A 24379-nucleotide genomic window follows, 5' to 3' on the forward strand; every position below is an offset into this window, starting at 1 on the left:
TAAGGAACACGCCTCGTACAATAGACTCCTAATGATGAAGGGTTGAGCTTACAGAAAAGTTTTACTGAGTATGTGATGATGTACGCAAAACGCTACAACTTCACTCCTTCTATGGCTCCCTTTGCCAACATGACTCATAACCCAGAGAAGTTTACTTGGAAATTTCCCGCTCCTTCTAAAGATCAAGAGGCGAAATCACTGGCCATATGGGAAGCGTTTCTCACACCCAAGTTAATTGCAACAAGGCTCAGACCCTCGAAAAACCAGATAATCCTCCTCAACTACCAACACAATCTTGTCTCTCGACAGTTTGGTCTCAACCAAGTTTTGCCCAAACCAATCTTCAACAAGAAAAGGGTGTTTGTTCTCTACATCATGTACCATACTGAGGTCGAATGCAACAAAGAGATGTCTCATTATGTTGGCACTATACAACTCACCTCCATATCATTTAAACCATCGTACTACTGCACTCAAGAATATGACACTTGGTGGAGAAGTTATTATTCCACAGAAATGTTTGACGTTCCTACTTTTACTCAGCATCTAACCACCGTTTTTGCTTTTGTAACGGAAAGATCCAAGAAAGATATTTCGACTCACATCAAAGAAATCCAAGAATTCCAAAAATACTTTGAGACTTCCTACAAACCGGATGATCTTTGTCGAACCATCCATGAGGAAGCAGTAACTTTGAGAGAAAAATTTACAAATAAACTCCCTAATTTAAAATTACGTTTGTATGTTAAATACGAACAAAGGTATGTGTTAGCTTTTAATATTCACCCACTAAAATTCCCTTGACTACCAATTGTTGATTTTGATGTGGCTTTTAGCCTTTTCGTTTCCCAACTGGTTCGTCTGTGGGGATTTTGTGAAAATTCTTCGATAAGACTCTAAAAAACGCGCCTAACGGGTGGTTCCGACTAAGCACACTCTGAGCAATTTCAAATGTCATCTTCATATTGACATAAAGCATATTCACATACTCTCTCCAATATATGAAGGTGTGAAATATGGGGGTTTCTCGATTTATTTCTTATTCCAATATTTTCTTAACACCCTTTTTATTTGTGATCACTATTTTGATCTTTTCTTCTTTTAGTCGTCGAAAGAAACCTGATAAAGGGTCCGACGAAGAAATCTGCTAGCTCCGCCAAGGACGAACGCCAAGAAAAAGAAACCATCAAAACAACAACAAAGGTATACTTCGCGCGTTATTATTTTTCTTGACGTATTATGTTATTTTCGGGTAAGTCGAAAATCACCTCCAACTCCAAGGAAGCGAAAGACTAACCATCCCCGGGTTCAAACAGTTGAGTCAGACGATGATGATCTCTCCCTAGACACCTCTAAACCTTCCAAGAGGAATAAGAAAGCAAAAACTTATGACGCCACCTCTCAGCCGAAAACCAACGTCATCAAAATCAAGCCAACGAAACTTGTTGCTCTAAAGGTGATTGATGTTGATCCTGAACCTAATGCCAAAAATACCCCTGAGTGAATTGAGAGTAACAACTCCAGCCTTGGTGCTGATGGTCTTAAGGTAATAGAATTTCGCCTCGTTTTTTTAAGCCATCTTCGCTTTCCTTTTTGACATATCACAACTCGATTCCTTTTGTAGGACGACGCAGACGACACTAAACACTCGAGCATTAAGAAAGCTACCCCTGGGAACGCCAACACTCCTTTGTGAAGGTTTGAAAAACAAAAGAAAGGGGGGTTTGAATTGGATTCTAAAAAATAGTTTAAGCCTAGAATTATAGAGTAGAACCTCATGTCTTGAATGAAATTCTTGATTCACCATGTTCTTATTGGGATACCTTTTGGTTCTCTCTTTGTAGATAACTGCATTATGTTAAGCTTGCATTATCATCTCTTTCAATATGTCTAATGTCAACAACCTATTCCTTCTAGCTTCTTTCTCATAAAAGTTCTAGAACTTCACAACACAATACACTTCGTGTTCTAGCTCAACCGGTAAGTGACAAACATTTCCATAAACTAGTTGAATGGGAAAAATACTAAATGAGTCTTAAAATTTGTCAGAGAATTTTCTTCTTTGAATAATCATTATGTGATGGTGAAAATGTACTTTCTAGAAATTACTTTAACTTCATGTTTGACACCTCCACTTAGCCACAAGTTTGACGAATATAAGGTGTGGATACATTGTGTTTTATATTATACTTTGCACGCACACCCTCATATACCTATTGTAAAAATGCATCCCTCTATCACTGATCAAGACTCTAGGGACTCCGAACCTAGAAAAAAACTTCTTCTTCAAAAAGTTAGTAACAAAGTGGGCATCATTATTAGTTCACATAGTGGCTTCAACCTACCTGGTAACATAATAAACATATACGAGAATTTAAAGATGAAAATTAGATGGTGGAAAGAGATCCATGAAGTACATTTTACAACAATCAAAGTGTTCAAGTTCTTGCATAACATTGAAGAGAATCTCATCCCTCTTAGATATATTATCTATTTTCTGACATTCAAGACATGATTGAACATATAACTTGCAATCCTTAAATAGGGCTGACCATTAGAAACCATTTTGTAGCACCTTTACTACAAAAATTTCTCCCACATGGTGTCACATAACACTTCTTGCATCCTTGCCTGCAACACACCTTCGAATTAATCTACCAGGACTAATCTCAAACAAATATGGTTCATCCCAAAGATAGAAATTAGTCTCTTTGTAAAAACGCTTATTTTGTTGCTAAGTGTATTCCTTAGAAGCTTGCATAGTAGTTTTATAATCTTAGAATGTAAACAATCATTCTCTTTTACAAGAAGGTTGCATAAAGGTTTTACAATCTTAGAGAAGTCTTTTATGAAACATCGGTAAAAACCAATGTGTCCTAAGAAACTTCTCACTCCTTTAACATTTATGGGAGGAGGTAATTTTTCAATGACCTTTATTTTCTCTTAATATACCTCAATACGATTCAAAGAGAGTTTCTGTCCTAAAGCAGTACCTTTGGTTACTATAAAGTGACATTTTTCCCAATTTAAAACTAGGTTTTTTTAAACGCATCTCTTTAGAATGATATTAAGGTTATCAAGACAGAAAAATCATCCATAAATACCTTAATGGAGTTATAAATCATATAAGAAAAAATTAAAAAACATGCACCTTTGAAAAGTAGTTGGAGCATTGCATAGACCGATTAACATCCTCTGATAAGAAAAAATCCAAATCAACAAGTGAAAGCGGTCTTTTCTTGATTCGAGCGATCCATAGCAACTTGAATATATCTCGAATAACTGTACAAAAACAATAGCAAATTTTATCCGCTAATCTTTATAATATTTGATCCATGAAAGGTAAAGAAAATGATATTTCCTTGTTGCCTGATTCAAACTTCTATAGTCAATACACATTTGACATCCTATAATTGTACGAATTGGAATCAACTCATTCTTTTCATTTTAGATGAATGTCATACTTCCCTTCTTTGGATCTACACGCACCACTCTCACAGAATAATTATCATAAATAAGGTAAATTATACATGCTTCAAGTAACTTGAGTACTTCATTTCTCACCACTTCATTTCTCACCACTTCCTTAATGATAGGATTTAATCTTCTTTGACGTTGAACTACAAGTTTGAATTCTTCCTCATATTTATCTTGTGCATGCAATAGGCTGGACCTATTCCTTTAAAATCAGTACCACTCCAACCATATGGTTCTTTATTACCTTTAAAACTCTTCAGAGTTTTTATTTCCCTAAAATAGATAATGAACTACTAAAAATTATTGTTTGCAATGATTTCTATAGCAAGAAGACATATTTAAAGTGTGATGGCAACTCTTTCAATTCCAGATCATTAAAACTTTTGATTGAACTCTTATTTTCACTAACACCTAACTCTTCAATCTTTCTTGTTGTTCTTTCAACTGAAGTCTCTTGCAATTAAAGCACACGTTCCAATACTTATTATTTGGTTCTTCTTCAACTACTTCAATGGAATTAACAAGGACTCACTCCATTAGTGATAATGATAACTCATTCACAGATACTTCCTGAAATGTAGTTAAACAGTTTATCTCAAACTTCAATTAAGAATAATTTAACTATTTTAAATTTTTATATTAACAGTTGAGTGTAAGACTATTAGACTTTTATATATATATATATATATATATATATATATATATATATATATATATATATATATATATATATATATATATATATATATATATATATATATATATATATATATATATATATATATATATATATATATATATATATATATATATATATATATATATATATATATATATATATATATATATATATATATATATAAAAGTTTGGTTAAAAAGAGAATTAATACAAATTATTACTCCCTCTATCCTATTTGAAAGAGACAAGTTATTTTTTATATTCATTCAACCATCAATGTATTTTGCCTTATAATATATCAATTATATTGATTATTCAATGAATACAAAAATTAATTTACGTCTTATAAATCGTGCTGAAGAGAGTATTTATTAGTTTTTTTATTTAATTTAAGTACATATATCTTTATCTATCTAAGTAAGTATATATATATTTTTAGATAAGATAAGTAAACACAATTCACCAAAATTAGTTTGAAATGTAATTTCTATAAAATGTATAGTTTGTATGAAATGAAGTTTGAAAAAAAATTAGTATAACAAATTAATTTGTATGGAATATAGTTTGTATTTAATATAAGTTTATGTTTAAAACAACATGAAAAAAATATTAATAATTATTTACTTCATAGACCAGAAATCAATATCAGCTGCTTCTTTTTTACTTCCTATTTCTTATTACCGCTTCAAATTTCATTTTTCCCTTTTTCAAATTAACTTTACCAAATTTAACAACCGTGACTTCAAATGTTCTTTGGATTCATTCGCTTCTCCAATTTTCCTTACTTTTTACCCCATAAATTTACTCCCTCATATCCAAATTGGTCCTTTCAGAAAACATATTCTCCCAACCCTTGTTGATTGAGAACAGTTGAATGGTTGGTGTTGGTGGAATCAGTTCGTGTTAATTAATAATAGTGTTCTTTTTAGGGATTTAACAATTTTTTGGGCTTTAGTTTTTTAATTTTAAACTTAGTTTTTTAATTGATATCTTAATTAATGAAATAGGTTATGAAATAAATTTTTTAGTTTACTGAGTATTTTGAATTGTTGTCTTACGGTCAAACTTAGTTTTTTAATTTTAAACTTAGTTTTTTAATTGATATCTTAATTAATGAAATAGGTTATGAAATAAATTTTTTAGTTTACTGAGTATTTTGAATTGTTGTCTTACGGTTAAAAATATATAAGGAACTTTCTTACTCAACTCTGTTAGGTTTAGTGAGTATTTTAAATAAATTGTGTTTGCTGAGTATTTTGAATCTCTTATGAAATAGATTCTTCATGTCAATGTTTTCTCAGATCAGTCCTTTAGGTATAATTCCATCCATCCACTTATTATCATTAGTAGATCTATCAATCTTTTTCTATGTTGATATCAAAAGAAAAACAGTGGTACTATTTATCATTAATGTGATGAGAAATAGATGATAATAATCAAGAAACGAACTTGTAATTTCTATTTGAATGTCACTTTTATGGCTCCCAATTAAAGAGCAATATTGTTACATATTTTATGTTGGAATAAGCACAAAAACTTGTATGCGAATCAATGGAGGTGATGGATAATTTTGATGAAATTGGAGGATTGGGGAAAATGAAGTTTAGAGAGAATAGAGATTAATTGAGAGGGTAAAAATCATATGGCATTAATTCATTCAACATGTTACAAAATGTATATATAATGCATACTAACACTAAACAAAGTAACAAACAAAAGCTAAACAAAAACAACCTAAAAACAAATATTTTTCTGGTTTTCCTGCAGCATTTTGGCAGCTTTTCCAAATAGCTTCTCAAATAAGCTATTCTCCAAACATGCTTCTGATCATAGTTACATTGTATTTGACTTATATAGCATCCAACACACCACCTTAAGTCAAATGCTCGATGTTCTTCATCCCCAACTTCACCACGAGTCACTTGAAAACATCGTTTGTAACCGATTTCGTCAACAAGTCCGCGACTTGTTCTTCACTTCTGCAGTAGCTTAAAAGTAACTGTCCAGAACTCACCAAATCGCGCAAGTAATGGAACCTCATCTCAATGTGCTTGCTTCTCCCATGTGCTATATGGGATTCTTAGCAAGGTTGATGGCTGAAACGTTGTCCACCAACAACAAAACTCCCTCTCTCGTGCAGCTTTCCAGCTCACGCAACAGATTCACAAGCCACACAGCTTGGCATGCACACATCGAAACTGCAATATACTCCGTCTCGCAAGAAGAGAGAGCAACCACCGGCTCCTTTCGAGAACACCAAGAGATTTGTGCACCGCCGAACATAAAGACATAACCCGCCGTTGATTTTCGATCATCTTTATCTCCGCACCAATTGGAGTCGGTGTATCCAAGTAAATTGCAACTTCTGCCCGTGTCACTTGCCGGAAACAAAATTCCACAGCTAAGAGTACCTTTCACATAACGAAGGATCCTCTTAACCTCTGCCAAGTGTGATACCTTTGGCTTTTCCATGAACCTACTAGCAATACCAACACTAAACGCCAAATCAGGCCACGTATTGCACAAGTAACGCAATGATCCAACCAATCTCCGGTATTGAGTTGGATCCACATCTTGCTCTTCCTCACTCTTGGATAGTTGTAACCGTGCCTCGGATGGAGTTATGGCAGCATTGCAATGCTCCATATCACACCTCTTCAAGATCTCCATTGCATACCTTCTTTGATGCATGAGCAGCCCCAACTTTGTCTTTTGGAACTCTATGCCTAAGAAGTATGTCATAGAACCAAGGTCACTCATTTCAAATTCCCTCATAAGCTTTTGCTTGAACTTTGAAATGTATGATTCACAACTTCCGGTAATCAACAAATCGTCCACATATAGACAAATAATGATCACCCCTTCGCTAGCACCCGTTTTCACATACACCCCATGCTCGGACACGCATTTCTTGAAACCAATATCGTTAAGAAAACCATCTATGCGTTTGCTCCAAGCTCTTGGAGCTTGTTTCAAACCATAGAGTGCCTTCCTCAACTTGTAGACTCTTTCCTCTTGGTCTTGAACAACAAAACCCGGTGGTTGTCCCACATACACCTCTTCATCCAATGGACCGTTCAAAAATGCCGATTTGACGTCCATTTGATATAACGGTCAGCTGTTGGTATTTGCAATCGCAACAACTAACCGGATGGTTTCATGCCTTGCAACTGGTGCGAATACCTCATCAAAATCAATGCCTTCCTTTTGCAAAAATCCCTTTGCCACTAATCGAGCCTTATGCTTGATTATCTCACCTTTCGGATTTGCTTTCACCTTGAAGACCCATTTCACACCAATTGCCTTTTTACCTTTCGGTAAATCGACCAACATCCAAGTATTGTTTTTCTTAATTGATTCCAGCTCATCCTTCATTGCACTCATCCATTTTGGATCGCTTAATGCCTCCTCCATATTCACCGGTTCGGATTCGGCCATTAAAGCGAAATGGATGAGATCACCATCATGATTGATCTCGCTATCACGGAATACCTCACAATCTCGGAGTCTTTGAGGCATACCTCTCTGCCTCGTTGGTCGTCTACTCGTTTCACCATCCTCCAGTGCGAATGGTTGCTGTCCAGGATCATTAATAGGCTGTTTCCTCCCAGAAAATCGATTTCTGGGCCTGAATTTTGACTTCCAGTAGCACCAGGGGGCTCTGTCACGGGCTGGAAATCGATTACCTCATTTGGCAAATCGATTTCCTGTACAGAAACAACAGAAATTTTGCTGTCAAACGTCCGGATTTCTTCCACAATCACGTCCCGACTTACCACAATCCTCTTGCTACTCATATCAAACAATTTGTAGCCTCCGGTAGGATGATATCCAACAAGTAACAACTTTTCACCCTTATCATCAAGCTTCTTTCTAAGCTGTCCCAGAATGTGTCGAAACGCAACCGAATCGAAAACGCGCAAGTGACTCAAACTCGGTTTGAATCCGGACCATACCTCTTCTGGAGTTATCTTTTCCAGCTTCTTTGTCGGACACCTATTCAACAAATAGGCAGCTGTAGATACCGCTTCACCCCAAAGCTCTTTCGGTAAATTTTTGCCTTTTAACATGGTTCGTACCATGTTCATGATTGTCTGATTTTTTCTCTCCGCAATGCCATTTTGTTGTGGAGTGTAGGGAGGCATCACCTCACGGATTATCCCCTCATCATTGCAATAGCTCATAAACTCACCGGATGTGAATTCACCACCGTCCGTTTTGAGAGTTTTGAGCTTTTTACCGCATTGGCGCTCAACCATTGACTTAAACCGTTTGAACACTTCAAACACCTCATCCTTCCTCTTAATGAGGTAAATCCACAACTTCCTACTAAAATCATCAATAAACGTGACAAAGTATTGATTGCCACCGTAGGAATTGACTTGCATCGGTCCGCATACATCGGAATACACCACCTCAAGATGATGCTTGGTCCTATGACCCGCATCCTTGCTGAAATTACTCTTGTGTTGCTTCCCGTGAACACACTCTTCACATATTTCAACTGGAATATTAATCCTTGGCAGCCCGGACACCATACCATGTCTTTGTAATGCGTCGAGATCACGAAAGTTGAGATGACCGAGACGGTAGTGCCATAACCATTCCTCACGACTTGCAGCAGTAGCTAAGCACCTATGCTCCATAACTTTCAACTCAATCTTGAAAGTTCTATTGGCAGCCATGGGAGCCTTAAGGATCAAAACTCCATTTTGGTCCAAAACGCGCAATACTTTGTTTTCCATGCGAATTGTGTAATTCCTTTAAAGTAATTGGCCAATGCTTAAAAGGTTACACTTAATTCCAGGAATGTACAAAACGTCCTTGATCAAGGAATGACCACCATCCCTCCTCATGATCAAGACATCACCGACACCGTCGGCCGCTAAAGTCGTATTATCCGTGAATCTCACTCTACTTCGTGTGGCTTGATTGATCTTCACGAACCAATCTTTTCTACCCGTCATATGCGTCGAACAACCAGAATCCAAGTACCACTCATCACTACCTTGGACTCCATCTCGAACCGTTACTAATGCGTTTTTCTCCGAACGCATTTTCTGCACTTTTTTTGCACTGTAGTAGTTGCTGTCCAACAACTTTCTACTGCTGTCCATGCCATTATTCTCCTCCGTAATCACCACAAGAAGTATGCTATCATCATCCACTTCTTTCCTAGCAACCTTAGCTTCATCCGCATCACTCTCCTTGCGCTTGAAACGACAATCTCTTGAGAAATGTCCAAGCTTTTGACAATTGTAACATCTCTTGGTACTTTTGTCGAGCGGCTTGTAGTTGCCTTGACTACCATCCTTGAAGGTTCCTTCTCCTCTTTGTCCTCTTGAATTTTGTGGATCTTTTCCACCAAAATTCTGGATATTCTTCTTATCTCTAGAAGACCATTTCCCTTTCGATCTCTTATTCTTCTCATTGAAACGAGCTTGCAAAGCCACTTCCGCTTTTGCCTTATCGTTTCCTCTTTCATCCATCCTTTGTTCATGAGCTTCCAATGAACTTTGTAGTTCATCCTTCGTCATGGTCTTGAGATCCTTCGATTCTTCAATCGCAACAACAATGTTGTCGAATCTTTCCGTTAAAGAACGCAACACCTTCGACACAATGTTTTCCTCCGAAACCGACTCACCGCAAGCCTTTATTTGATTCACCAAACGCGTCACACGCGTTATGTAATCGTTGACCGTTTCCTTCTCTTCCATTTGGAGTAATTCAAACTGCCTCTTGTGAGTTTGTAACCTCACCACCTTCGCTTTGTCAACTCCCGCATACGCCTTCTCGAGTATATCCCAAGCTTTCTTCGCCGAGTCACAATCACCAACCTTTTCGAAGTTGTCTTCATCGATGCAAGAATGTATCAAGAAGAGAGCCTTGTAGTCTTTCTTCTTCTCTTCTTTGTGAGTGGCTTGTTGGGCAGCTGTAGCCTCTTCAACAAGAGGGGTAACACCGGTAGTAATCACATCGAGCACGTCTTGGTAGCCAAACAAAACTTTCATTTGTTTGCACCATTTGTTGTAGTTCTTTGAATCAAGAATGGGAAGATTGGTGGGGATCTTGTCGTTTGAAACGGACATTGCAGCGGAATAGGATCGGAACCAATGCTCTTGATGCCAAATGTTGGAACAAGCACAAAAGCTTGTATGTGAATCAATGGAGGTGATGGATAATTTTGGTGAAATTGGAGGATTGGGGAAGATGAAGTTTAGAGAGAATAGAGATTAATTGAGAGGGTAAAAATCATATGGCATTAATTCATTCAACATGTTACAAAATATATATATATATAGTGCCTACTAACACTAAACAAAGTAACAAACAAAAGCTAAACAAAAACAGCCTAAAAACAAAAGTATTTTTCTGGTTTTCCTGCAGTATTCTGGCAGCTTTTCCAAATAGCTTCTCAAAATAAGCTATTCTCCAAACATGCTTCTGATCATAGTTACATTGCATTTGACTTATATAACATCCAACATTTTATACTATTTACATATGTTTTGATATTGACTTTTATTTTACATGACGCTTGCTGAGTTTGTGTGTCATAGTATAAGTGTTAATATCTCTATCATTTTTACGCGACATCATTTGTTGCTAACTACTGCTAGTGAAATATGTGGTTGTAGGACAAGGATTTAACACTTCACTTAGGGGAGGAAACATGATTAAAGTGAAGACTTTAACTGGAAAAGAAATTGAAATTGACATTGAACCAACTGATATAATTGATTGTATCAATGAACATGTAGAAGAAAAAGATTTAACTTCCTATTGTTCCACCAGGAAATGGGGATTGGCATGTAAATTGTTACGCGTGTGTTGAAGCTTTATATGTTTTGTTTGTTATTTTCATTATCGGAGCACGAGAGTGTAGTACCGGTGAACTGATTTAAGGATAGTTACTTCTGTATAGCCGAGTCAACTCAATGGTGTCGTCTAGAGTTCATTGAGATTATTATCTCACCATACTCATATTGTATATTTAAGGTACCTTGAGGCAGCAGAAGGGAAAATGCAAGATGAACTGAGCCAGATGTTTAAGATGTTTCTATTGTTTCGTTTCTGATGTATTTTGGATCTAATGTAATATTGTATGGATATCAGGCATGACTTATGGATATCATCTAGACACTTGTGTATGTTTTAAGTACCATATTAATGCCACATATAAAACTTATCAGACATATTTTCATGTAATTGGTATTCGTCTTTTGTATTGTACATGACTTATGGATATCATCTAGACACTTGTGTATGTTTTAAGTACCATATTAATGCCACATATATAAAACTTATCAGACATATTTTTATGTAATCGGTATTCGTCTTTTGTATTGTACATGACTTATGGATATCATCTAGACACTTGTGTATATTTTAAGTACCATATTAATGCCACATATATAAAACTTGTATGTATGGGGTGTTACAGTTGGTATCTAAGCAGGTCAATTATCGAGTCAGCCAAGAAACACCATAAGTTAAATACTTTTCTTTCTCGTATGTGTGCTTGCCAACATGAACCCTAATGTTATATTGTATAATATTAGGCATAATAAATTTTATTTCTATATGTATAATAGGAAGGTTATGGCTAACAAATATCGAAGGACTCGAAATATGGAATGAAACCAGAAGTTGGTAACAAAGGAAATTAGTGGGGATAATTCAGTAGAATCAGTTTATGTTACAAGTGATGCAATAGCTACAAGGGTAATCCCAACCTCCATCTGCTCCTCAAAATCCAAGGACTGGCGTTTTCTGGGAGTTCTTTAGGATGAATCCTCTTGAACTCGAAGGTGGTTTAAATCCACTCATGGAACATTATTGGTTGGTTGGTATAGAGAGTGTTTCAAGTGGTTTCGTGCATTGAGGAGGAAAAGGTGACATTCGCAACACACGAGTCGTAGGGTCCCACAACGAGATGATGGGTAAGTGCATCAACTCGAATGACCACTCAGAATATTTCAAAAGTGTGGGATCATTTCAAGGTCGTATCTTGGACAAGTATTTTCCAAATAGCATAAGAGCTCAGAAGTTGTATGAATTCCAATAGCTCCGTCAAGGAAGCAAGGTCGTGGAATAATATGTAGACGAGTTCGAGGATAAAGTGGATTTCTCCAACCAAGTCGTGTATGGTTCAAATGAACTATGGAAGTTCAATAACTTCATGGTTGGCCTCAGAGGTGAGATTGAGCATATAGTTGTGCAACAGAAGTTTGATGCCTGTGTAGAGATGATGCATCAATGCCATGTTATAGAGAATAGCCTGAAGAAAATTCAAGCTGAGAAAGAGCAAGCCAGGAAGAGACACTGAGAACATGGGAGATTGGGTCACCATCTAAAACCCTTAGGATCTCCATCAAAATGGAAGAAATTTTAAAGTGGGATATTAGTGCAAACACCTCATTGTAACAGATGCAAGAGGAACCACTTTAGGGAGTGTAGGTCAGATCAATTGAGTTGTTTCCAATGTAATTAACAGGGCCACATAGCGAAGGATTGTCCAGCTCCGAGTGTATATGGGAGAGGTATCAATCGATTTTACAACTTGGATACCAAAAAAACCAAGGGTAACAGTGAACTAATTGTCGGTGTATGTTATGTGAGTAATCAACCTTTGTCTAATATGTTTGTTTATATAGCATCTCATTAATTCATTTATATCAAGTGTGAGCAACAAATTGGGTTAGAATCTATTCCTCTTCAGTCTATAATGGTTGTCACCACAACAATGAAAGATAATGTAGAGACCTAAGGGATATGTGAAAATTGTTCCATGTCTGTTAATGGTCGTGTATATCATATTGAACTAATTATCCCATCATTCAAGAAGATTCATGTAGTCTTGGACATCTTTCTATGGAGATTGGAAACAAACTTTATGTAAGCTACTTTAGAAGCTCCTCATAGTTGGTGGTGGAAGCTTGTGGTATGCCATATACCATCGTAAGGTTGCGTCCCTAAGATGCCAAACATAAATTTTCATTTCAGAGATTTGGGTGCTATAATGATGGTCATCTATGTGTTGATGGATGAAGACATATTCATAGGGGTTAATGCGCTCATCGAACATGGCTAAAGATGAGGCTTGAATCCTTCAGTGACATGCATTTCCCATGTTTCGCTTGATACTGGTTGGGACCCAATACTTCTTTCTCCTCTAGGGGAATGGTTTCTTTTCCGCGCTATCGGATATTGATGATGTTGTCCTCTAGCATTTGATTTTACCAGCGTAGTTCATCCATGGTGAAACACATCTTTGTTGTGGCGTTCACATTTATGCTTCCCCATGTGTGCTCTAACATGGGGGAAGTTTCTCTGATATTAATTATGACTGAGATTGTATGGGTATAAGAGCAAAGGTGAAAGTGAATATGGTGATTTTAAAAGAAGGTGTGGCCAAGGTTAGTTTTACCAAGGCCCCACCGTGGGCGTCACTGCACTTGTTAAAAGGTACAGGTGTGTGTGGTCTCCCTACACTAGTAGCGGAAACTCGAACGCCTTTGTAGTTTCATAGTAGTTTGAGCTTGTCCGTGGTGGCGAGATGTCCTTTATTGTGATGTTATCGTGTTTCTGGGGATAAAAGAGTGTCAACTCACATGAGGTGAGAGACTTTATGTATAAGTGTTATGCTTATGGTGTAATGATTTGGCTTTCTCTCTTTACAAGAGAAGTATTTATAAAGGCCCATAAGTCTAAGATTTAGGAAACCATAAGAAGTAGGGATTTAGGAAACCATAAGAAGTAGGAATCATTCTCCTTTTAACTAGGGAAGACTATTAGATACCTATTTTCAAGGAAGTTGTGATATGATCCATTCTTATATGACTAGTGGAAAGGAAAAGGCATTATGCATGCCATGTGTCGTATAGGTGACCCAAAATTCGAAAAGGTAACACCAGGGTGATGGTCTTATATTTAATTATATTTTGCTAAATAATTCAAAAATTATTTTGTCATCTTTCAATTAATTTTATCTCATGCTAAAATAAATTAGTTATTCAATATATATATATATATATATATATATATATATATATATATATATATATATATATATATATATATATATATATATATTATATATATATATATATATATATATATATATATATATATATATATATATATATATATATATATATATATATATATATATATATATATATATATATATATATATATATATATTATTGAGATGATTTGAGAGCTACAAAGAACGTGATTAATATAAGTTTATGGTATGAAAGTAAATAAAGAATGGGATGGAATAGTTTTTAAATTTGATAATTATAATGAAAAGATGAGGAGCAAATGTGAAAATTTTGTTGTTATATTTTATTCTAAGAGTGACACGTAGGATTTTATCTGATGTGGTGAAAATAAAGTTATATAGCATATAACATGTCTTAATATAATCCGGAACTTCAAATTATATATATTATATAATAGAGATAATTCTATGTAATTCGGGATAAGTTTAGATATAATTCATTTTAATTTTTTTATGTATATTTAGTTTATTAGTAATAAGTAAATTAATTATCTGGTTAGTTAATGTGTTTTTTAATCAAAAACTTTTAGAGGTTTTAGAGATAGTGCAAATAAATAAGGTGTTAGTATTTTATGTTTGTTCATAGAGATAACCTCTTATAATTTGGGATAGTCTATTCTTTTTTTCTTAAATTTTATATTAATTAGTAATGTGTATAGTGCGTAATTTGAAATATTTATTGTTGTTATTAAATATTATATGAGTTTTAAATATTTTAAATATAATTTTATTATTATTTTTTAAATAATGAATTTATTTTATTTTTGAATTTATTTTTGTGCTAAATGTTTTTTGTATCCAGTGTTATTTTGTTTGGATATTAGACTCTATAAAAAAAGAGAAAAAGAAATATATGCAACAAAGTTTAGAGGGAAGTGAGAAGCTTTAATAAAACAATTGAGAGAGAATAAAAAAAATTATAAAAATTAAATTGGGAATTAAGATTGGTGGTAATTATGATTAATTATGAGTAACTCTTGTGGGGGAGATAATAAGGTTGTTGTAACATATGAATTTTATATTCAAATTTGTTGTAAGATCCAATTTTAAATGTCACACATACAAATATATAATTACATAATATATCGTAATATATATATATATATATATTGTGTCGCTTTAGATTTAATATATGATATATGATATGTGGTAACATAATTTATCGTTTTAAATTTAATATATTATAATAGAGAATAGATAAATAATAGATCTTAGATATGCACCAATAAAGGTAGTGTATTTTATTTTCCACTCTTATTACATTTTATTTGACCTATATAGTTCTTATTCCATCGTGCTTATTCAATATTTATTTAGGAACATTTGTGAGTCCTGCCAGGTCCACCAAAGTAAATGTGATCCCCCCACTTTGGACTTGTCTTTCCTTGTATATTATAACAATTTGGATTTGTTGCTACATAGCTGGGATTATCCAACGCAATCAAGTTGTTATCAGAATCTATAACTTGCATATTTCTAATATATGCAGCTTTTCCAAAACCCTCTTCAGGAAAGTGACCACTCCCCATTGTCGTGGAAGTATGAGACCCTCCTGGTTTTTGATTCACTATTTCTCCACCAAAATGAACTTCATCTGCAACATACTTCAAGTGTGTGAACAAGGTAGCTGGCCAGTACCCAATTATATGTCCATCTCCATATAAAAGCAACCAATTTCCATTGTTTTTATCCTTCACACAATAAAAAAACATAGTCAAAGTTAGAGTACATTATTTGAGTTCACTGAGAGTGGAACAATGTAGATATTACCTTCATTATCTTTATGGTAATAGAATATTGTGTTCCTTGATATGAAGAAAGCTTTGGAAGCTCAGCACCAATTGGAAAATTTTTGTTAGTGTGAACAAAGCCTGGACACGCCAAATTGTAGCAGCCGGTACTTTTATATGCGTCAGCCTGCAAATATTTGTTTGATATTCATAATTTCCTTACAAATTTATAACTTATTTGTATTATTTTTCTTACCGTCCAATAAATAAAAAATCTCGTGCGATCATCACCGTAGAGATATGGATAGACCTGGATAAAAATTACTTTAAATTAGAGATACAAAGATGTTGTTGTTGAACATGTTAGGTAAGTCGAAAAAGGAAAAGAATGAATGGAGTAAATAATGAGAATAAGAACTAACATGCCAACCAGCTTCAATGGTGTTTAGATCATTTCCATATGTACCAGACGCGAGCCACATTTGAGACAAGCTGAATTCACTTTGACTTTCCACATAGGGTCTCCATACGTTGAAGGCAGCTTGTGCTCCAAAATACTCACCGTCGGACATTGTTATAATTGCATGCTGTTTTACAACAAACTTTATATTATATAGAAAAAGAATAAAACAGTCCGGAGATGTTAGAGAAATTATAGGGATCAAATACATTATAATCATTTATCAATGGATCATCAGTAATAACAACTTCAACGTCACCAAATTTAGTATATTTTTCTCTAGTCAAATTATCCGATAAATTGTTGGGATTGTATTTGTGTTCTTTGCGGTTTGTTTAAAGTCCCGCACATTGCTTAGATTTCCAGGTTATTGAAAGTATAAATAAGCGATGAGAGTCATTTTATTAAGAAAAAATGCAAAAATTTGAAGTGAGAGGAGGGAGGGAGGGGGGGAGAGAGAGAGAGAGAGAGAGAGAGAGAGAGAGAGAGAGAGAGAGAGAGAGAGAGAGAGAGAGAGAGAGAGAGAGAGAGAGAGAGAGAGAGAGAGGAGAGAGAGAGAGAGAGAGAGAGAGAGAGAGAGAGAGAGAGAGAGAGAGAGAGAGAGAGAGAGAGAGAGAGAGAGAGAGAGAGAGAGAGAGAGAGAGAGAGAGAGAGAGAGAGAGAGAGAGAGAGAGAGAGAGAGAGAGAGAGAGAGAGAGAGAGAGAGAGAGAGAGAGAGAGAGAGAGAGAGAGAGAGAGAGAGAGAGAGAGAGAGAGAGAGAGAGAGAGAGAGAGAGAGAGAGAGAGAGAGAGAGAGAGTTTCACTATGGTTTGACTTTCATGTATAAAGGTATTATATTCTTTTTCTTAAAAGGTTTTTTTTTAAGTTCATGACTCTCCTACATTTTTATGAGAGGGTGGCGGAATCCATTTTTTAATTAATTATAAATAAGTGAAATATTAAATTTATAAAAGAGATAAGTCATATACCTAATACCTTAAACATGTAAAAGAGTTTTATGTTTTCCGTCCATCACAACTTTATTTTTATAAGGTATATTATAACGAGGGTACTAGAGTTACTCTAACCCTTCTTATAAGAAAGCAACCCTGATAAAAATTAAGGGAAGAGTGAATCCAAACCAATTGAAACTATAACAAATAAGTCAAAGGGGCCTGACAAAACTAAAAAAAAATACAGTTGGAATGAGAATTTACTCCTACAAAAGACCAATTCTAAGTCGTTAACTTAATATCCTAAAACATATTTGAAATTATGCAAAGAGATCCCTCAAATAATATAACATTTATGATCTTCCAAATGTTCCAAACCACCTCCATCCAAACGATCCATATATTCCCTTTCTTAAACATGTTGAACTTCTCAACACCAGTCCAACTCGAGAAACTCTTCAACACTATGTCCTTATTCACCCACTGTATCCCAATCCACTGACTCACTTTTTCCCAAATAACCCTTGCCACCCCATAGTTAAAGAAGAGGTGGCTCAAATCCTCTTCAACCCGAAAAGACAAAACACGCGGAAGACCGTGAGGTGAATGAAGAATCCCTCTACGAACGAGTTGATCCTTCATCATGATCCTGTTAAGAAAACACCTTCATACAAAGGTTATGACTTTGAATGGAGACTTAGTTAAATAAACAGAACAAAAAGCCTTCTGCAATGTTGCATCGACGTCGTTTACGACCCTAATCTTCTCCAAAATAGAGTTACATAATTTAACCGAATAACCTTCCTTCGGTTCCGGTTTCCAAAAGGTCAAATCCAGAGCTCCCGACAATAACAGTCCTTTTACCAGCACCTGCAGTAATTGGCACAAACTGCCAACTGAGCTAGAAGCATCCTTCCCTGGCAACCCAAAACAACCCCAGACTCAATTTCCTTCTATCCAACAACCAATTTCATAGACATGAGCATCTTTCATTGAACTAATCAAGAACAAGTCAGGGAGACAAACCTTCAGAGGATTACATAGACCTAAGAATCTGACAAAAACAAAATAGACGAATTGTCCCCAATTCTGAAAAATACATTAATGGAAAATGAAAAGAGAGAACTTGCCTTAAATTTATTAGATGGAAGCAGGTCCTTCCACCAAGTAGAACAATACTTCTTTGTTCCCTTATTGCTCCTTACCAGAATCGTTTTCCTTAAATCTTCGTACCTCACCTTTAGAGCACTCAACCAAATAGCCTCATTCTCCATCAATATCCTCCATTTCCATTTCAACAAAAGTGCAATGTTAACCTCATCAATCTTCTTCACTCCTAGCCCTTCTAACTAAAGAGGTTTACAGACTTGGTCCCAAGCTACCCAATATATCTTCTTTTTTATCCTCCAAACCACCCCCAAAGAAATTTGTTTTGAATACTATCAATCTCTTTCCACACTAAAACTGGAGCTTTATAAAAAGCCATGAAGAAAATGGAGAGACTTCCTAAAATTGACTTAATCAACGTAATTACCCCTCCAATAGACAACAATCTACCCTTCCAACAAGACAACCTTGTCTAATTTTATCCAACAAGAGTTTCCATGTGGCAACCCTCGTAGGATTAGACCCAATAGGAATGCCAAGGAAAGAAAATGCTTTATTTTCAACCCTGCATGAGAGAAAGTTAGCAGCTATAGCCAGAAAATGGAGTTTAAATTCAGCCCAATATTTATGCTTTTGTGAAAGCTGACCCCTAATCCTGAAACAATCTCAAAACCTCGCAGGATAGATTTAATTGCCCAAAAATTCTCCCAATTCCCTTCCCCTATGAAAAGGGTATCGTGCGTGAATTGCAATAAGTCGACTCTAAAAAGGCCATGGAAAGAAAACTCGTTGAATTCGCCAATCTCTGAAGTCTTCCTAACCAAACCTGCTAAACCTTCTTCAACCACTACAAAAAGGAAATGAGAAATAGGATCACCTTGCTGCAAACCCCTTTCAACAACGAAATCCTTTGTCGGGCTACCGTTAACTAAGACTGACATCTGACTAGAAAACACCAAAGCTTTCGTCCATTTCAACCAAATTGCTCCAAACCCCATTCTCTGCAACATATACCTAAGAAAGTACCAATTAACCATATCATACTCTTTCTCGAAATCAAACTTAACAAGGAGTTGGTCTTTATTTTCACTAGTAGAAAAATCAACTACTTCGTTAGCTCCTAGAACATCGTCTAACATTTTCCTCCCTGGAACAAAAGCGAACTGGAAACTCGCAATCAATGAACCCTAAACTCTTTTCAACCGTCCAACTAAAAGTTTGCTCAGGATTCTGTATAAACTACCAACAAAACAGATAGGCCTTTAGCTATCCAAACTAGAAGGAGAATTAAACTTAGGGACCAAAGTCAAGAAGGAAGAAGTCACAGCTTTCAAAAGCTTTGCCATGCCGTGAAACTCTTTTATGAAACAAGAAATATCCTCCTGCAAAAATTACCAACATTCTTGATGAAAACGAAATTGAATCTGTCTGGACCAGGACTTTTCGAGCCCCCACAACCCCAAACAACCTCCTTAATTTCCAAATATGAAAATTCTGCCTCAAGGGAAGCATATTATGCGCCTGAAAGAGATTTGAAGCCAAATCTATCTAAAGTCGGTCTGCTAAGGTCATGCTCCAATAATTTAATAGATAAATATCTCCTAAACTCCTCCTTAACCTCCCATACCGATTCAAATAAGCCATGCTCCGAAGAGATGGAACAAATGAAGTTGTGTCTACACCGACCTTTCATAAAGTTATAAAAGTAAGCAATGTTCAAATCACCGTCACGTCTCCACTTTTAATCTAGATTTATGAATGAGAATCCGCTCTTGAGATTCTAACTTCCTCCACAAAGAACTAGTAGCCTTAATTCTTCTAGCCACCACACCCTCCACTTGTTCCTCCTTACAGCTCACGAGCAAAGCATCAACTGAATTAATTTGAGCCTTATTGTTCTCAATCTCCATATTAACTTTAACAAAAACAATTGTGTTCCACTTTCTAAGCCTCCCTTTGAGAATATTGAATTTTTCCTTAATCACATAATTTCTTCTACCTTCCACCCTTATGCTCTTCCATACTTTTTCCACAAAGCCGAAAAAATATTTGTTGTCAAACCAATAATCAAGATCCCTAAACGACTTAGGACCCCAGTCATCGTTGTTAATCAGAATCCAAACTGGAAAGGATCAAAAACCTAATTTTTACCTATCAATTGACCAATTATGACCCATCTTTCTATCAAAGCACCAGACACTAAAAAAATAGTCTAAACGGTTAAGACTTTCCGTCACCGTTGTACCAGCTGAAAGAGTACCCTTACAAGGCATATTTACAAGATTGTCCTCCTTAATAAACTCATAAAATTCTCTCATCTCAGATGTCCTTAGCACAAACAACGGAATTAAAATCCCCTCTGGCGCACCATTCCCCATCCCCATACTTCCTTTTTAGCACAAAAATTTCCTTCCACATCGATCTCTTCTTAATAAGAAAACAAGACGAATAAACGTTGACAATGTAGTAAAAATTACTCCTCCATAAGAATTTCATACCCAGAAAACCCACACCTCTAAAAGAGAAAATAGGATCAAAGATACCTTCCTTCCATAATGTTAGTAAGCCTCCCGATAGACTCAGTGATTTAGAAAAGGACCACCCCACCTTTTGTTGAGGTCAGAGACTACTAGCAACCTCAGAGTTGATATAGTTGAGTTTCTTTTCCTGGAACAAACAGATGCCTGCCTTGCCTGCCTCTATTGCAACTCTGATTCTACCCCTCTTAGCTTTACTCTCTCCCCCTCTAATGTTCAGAGACCCAATAATTATTTTCCTCGATTTTTTGACACCTTCAAAGCTAACATCCTCTTCTTATCATTAACTTTGATTTCCTTAAAATCCACCTTTCATCCTTTCACCTTCTTAGAACCTATCTTTGACTGCAAAACCTTCCTACCTCCATTATTGCCTATCTTTGTTCGTACTACGTTCTGCTTCCATTTATCCAAGAGTTTGACTTCCTCGAAATCTGAACCCATATGCTTCTCAGACCCCAGATTCTCAAACCCAGCTTTTGGCAACCGCTCGATATCCTCATCGGAAATGTTGAACCCCCAAGAACTATCATCTTCAGAACTGGCCTCCAGAGAACACAGATTTCCCCCCGAATTCCTAACGTTAATGTGAATAGGAGCGTGCAAGTCCTCTGCCATTTTAATAGTAAAAACCTCCCTGTTAGTCTTAATTCGGAAAGTATCATTAAGGGCTATCGCACACCTAGTGCGAACCAGAATTCGGGAAACATCCATGCATTCTTGCTTCATCGTGTTATCATATGTGCAAACTAGAGTGCCCACCATTTTAGCAAAGAACTCGAAAGACAAATTGTTCCACGCGTGGAAAGAGACACTGAAACACCTAATCCAAGTAACCCTCTCCTTGTCCACACCAGCTTCACTGCACTTCATGATCTCTGAAAACCATTGACTCCACCAACTCTTTCCTCCTCTGATAAGATCTTGAATCTCCCTAGCTTCCATTTCTTTTGAAAGGCAAATTTTATCCCCCAATGGAGTGATCTTGATCGAAAAGTAACCTTCCATTTCAAAATGAGTCTGGATATTATAAGAAGAACTAGGGGTGACCATAAAGCCAACATAAGCTTTCCTAAACCTCTCAAAACCCTCCTCCTTAGTGAAGTATTCTAAGAGAACTTTAGGCTTCCAGATGATAGCTTCGCAACCACCTTTACCTCTTCTTCCCACAACCTCCGCAAAAGACATTCCTCCAACTCCCCCCCCCCCCCCCCATCCTATCAACAACCTCTGAGAACCTACTTTCCTTTAAAACCTAGGGACATTAGCATACAACTTCTTGTTACCTATGAACACGTTATCAAGAGTAATATCAAGCATCCTGATATCGGCTACACCATAGAACCTCGCAAAGTCGAACCTGTTACCGAATTTATTCCTTTTATGAGGGATGACAACTTCGAAGATATCTCCATGAAGTTTAAAGGTGTTGAAAATATCTACAGCTTTGAAATCGTCAGGGAACTCCGAGAAATAAACTGAACCGCTCCGCTCTCCCACAGCTCCGTCTGATACCTCGTTATTCTGATAAATATCCCATCGCAACAAAGGTTTCCTCCTGCTGTTGAAGATTTTTCGTCTTGTTTTTTGCCAGTCTGGTGGATCACCCGCCATCAGAAATTTTTCTTTAAACGGAAAGTTAGTGGCGAGGAATCAAGGGATCGATCACTGACTCTACATTCGTCTTCTTTTTCTATTTAAATTCAAAATTAAAATTTTCAAATATTATAAATATACTTTACGTATTTGGTTAGTTGTTTTTTGAATCCTTGTGTACCATAAGAAAAAAAACATGAAAATTGAAAAAAGAAAGATATTGAGTGAAAAATAATTGAGATTATGTGATTGCATACATCATGAGGAATTTGATTGACGACTTTCGTTCCAAAGCTATTAATAGAGTAAGCTCTTAACATGTCTTGTTCTGTTACTCTTCGAATCGGAATTGTTCCGTTAGGACATGATTCATCATAAAAGCTCCCCAATTGAAAATCACCCATATTTCCAATTTGATTGTCCTCTCTTAGACTTTTTGGAAGACCCTATATATTAAAAAATATATAAAAACCCTCATTTATAAAGGTTATACAATAACTTTTTTAACTTAAAAATTAATTTATTTCTATTTTTTGGCTATTTAAATCAATAAAACAAAAAACATACCATTGGTTTTTGTCCTTTTAATAAAGGATGATCAAAAGCTAATTGTCTATGAATTAAAACACAATCTATGATATCACCATTAGGAATCTGCAAACACGAGCACAAACAAAAAGACCATTATACACAATGACTTCAACATTGATAAATGTAGTTGAGCGAATAAATAATCTTACATAATCATTTATTCATTTAAATATAATTTTTCTTTCATTTTTCTCTTTATAGTTCACACGATAAACTGTGGAAAGAAGTTATAGGGATCAAATTATTATTTAGTCTTTGAAAAAATTAGATAATTATTTCTATTTGAAAAAGATGTGGGAACATTTGCAAATTTAAAACCCTAGCTTGCGAAATTTAAAAAAATTGATAAACATATGTGATTAACATTAAAATTTTGAAATATATACTGACAAGATTTATATTTTATAACCTAATGAGTTTCAAATTGTTAGGCTTATGTGATATTTTTATATTCAGATTTAACAAAATACGTTTTGATTTAAAAAAAAAAACTCTCGTGAAATTACTACATTTTAAAAATTCTTTAAATTTTATCATTCAAATAAAGTTATTTATAGTTAACAATTTATTTTAAAATATTTATCATCCAACACTAAAATTAATGGTGCTAAAAAATACCTGAATTGTCTTAACCGCTGGCTTGTTGATTTGTCGAAGACGTGTAGCTATTGTTTTTTTCAAATTTTGAAGTTCTTGCTCTGATCGAAAAGTTTGATTAAGTGATTGGTGGTTTGGTGTTTCTAAAGAGTTAATAGGAGAAATAAAAGAAACAACTATAAAAATGTATAGGAGGAGACAACAAATTGAAGAACTCAAGACCATTTTTGGTTTGTGTTGTTTTCTTAGATTAACCTTCATTATGAGAAGAAATTTAATTTGTTGTGCTAGCAACATAAAAATATAGAGAGAGACACATGCTTCATAAATCTATTATTATTTTTATTAAAGAGTATATTTATTCATTGAATAAATAAATATCTAAACACTAATTAAAAAGAAAAAAAATTCAAAGGATTATTTTATATTTTACTAAAATATAATTACTCAATATTATACTTTTAAAGTAATCAAATAAGGTCAAATCAATTTATTAAAATATTTAAAAATATCTTCAATGCATCTTCAACTAATTCAATCGGTTAAATATTGAGCCAAACTATTTATTAAATAAATCAATAATATATAAATAAATAGCATAAG

The 24379-nt window shown here is 35.2% G+C and overlaps 2 protein-coding genes across 2 annotated transcripts; both read right to left on the minus strand.

Annotated features, from left to right (window-relative positions):
- Positions 1 to 7270: 7270 nt before the first annotated feature.
- Positions 7271 to 7594, minus strand: LOC127136932 (uncharacterized mitochondrial protein AtMg00820-like). Its single transcript, XM_051063442.1, has one exon. It carries the CDS (start codon positions 7592 to 7594, stop codon positions 7271 to 7273), a length of 324 nt encoding a protein of 107 aa, XP_050919399.1.
- A 7789-nt stretch (positions 7595 to 15383) lies between these two features.
- Positions 15384 to 24062, minus strand: LOC127135410 (uncharacterized). Its single transcript, XM_051062130.1, has 7 exons — positions 23798 to 24062; positions 23156 to 23242; positions 22846 to 23034; positions 16378 to 16542; positions 16212 to 16265; positions 15996 to 16142; positions 15384 to 15916 (listed from the first exon to the last, which is right to left on the minus strand). Exons 1-7 carry the CDS (start codon positions 24035 to 24037, stop codon positions 15539 to 15541), a joined length of 1260 nt encoding a protein of 419 aa, XP_050918087.1. The 5' UTR covers positions 24038 to 24062; the 3' UTR covers positions 15384 to 15538.
- Between the last annotated feature and the right edge of the window lie 317 nt (positions 24063 to 24379).

This window comes from Lathyrus oleraceus, chromosome 4 (genome assembly GCF_024323335.1).
Source record: "Lathyrus oleraceus cultivar Zhongwan6 chromosome 4, CAAS_Psat_ZW6_1.0, whole genome shotgun sequence".
In the NCBI taxonomy this organism is placed as follows: Eukaryota; Viridiplantae; Streptophyta; class Magnoliopsida; order Fabales; family Fabaceae; genus Lathyrus; species Lathyrus oleraceus.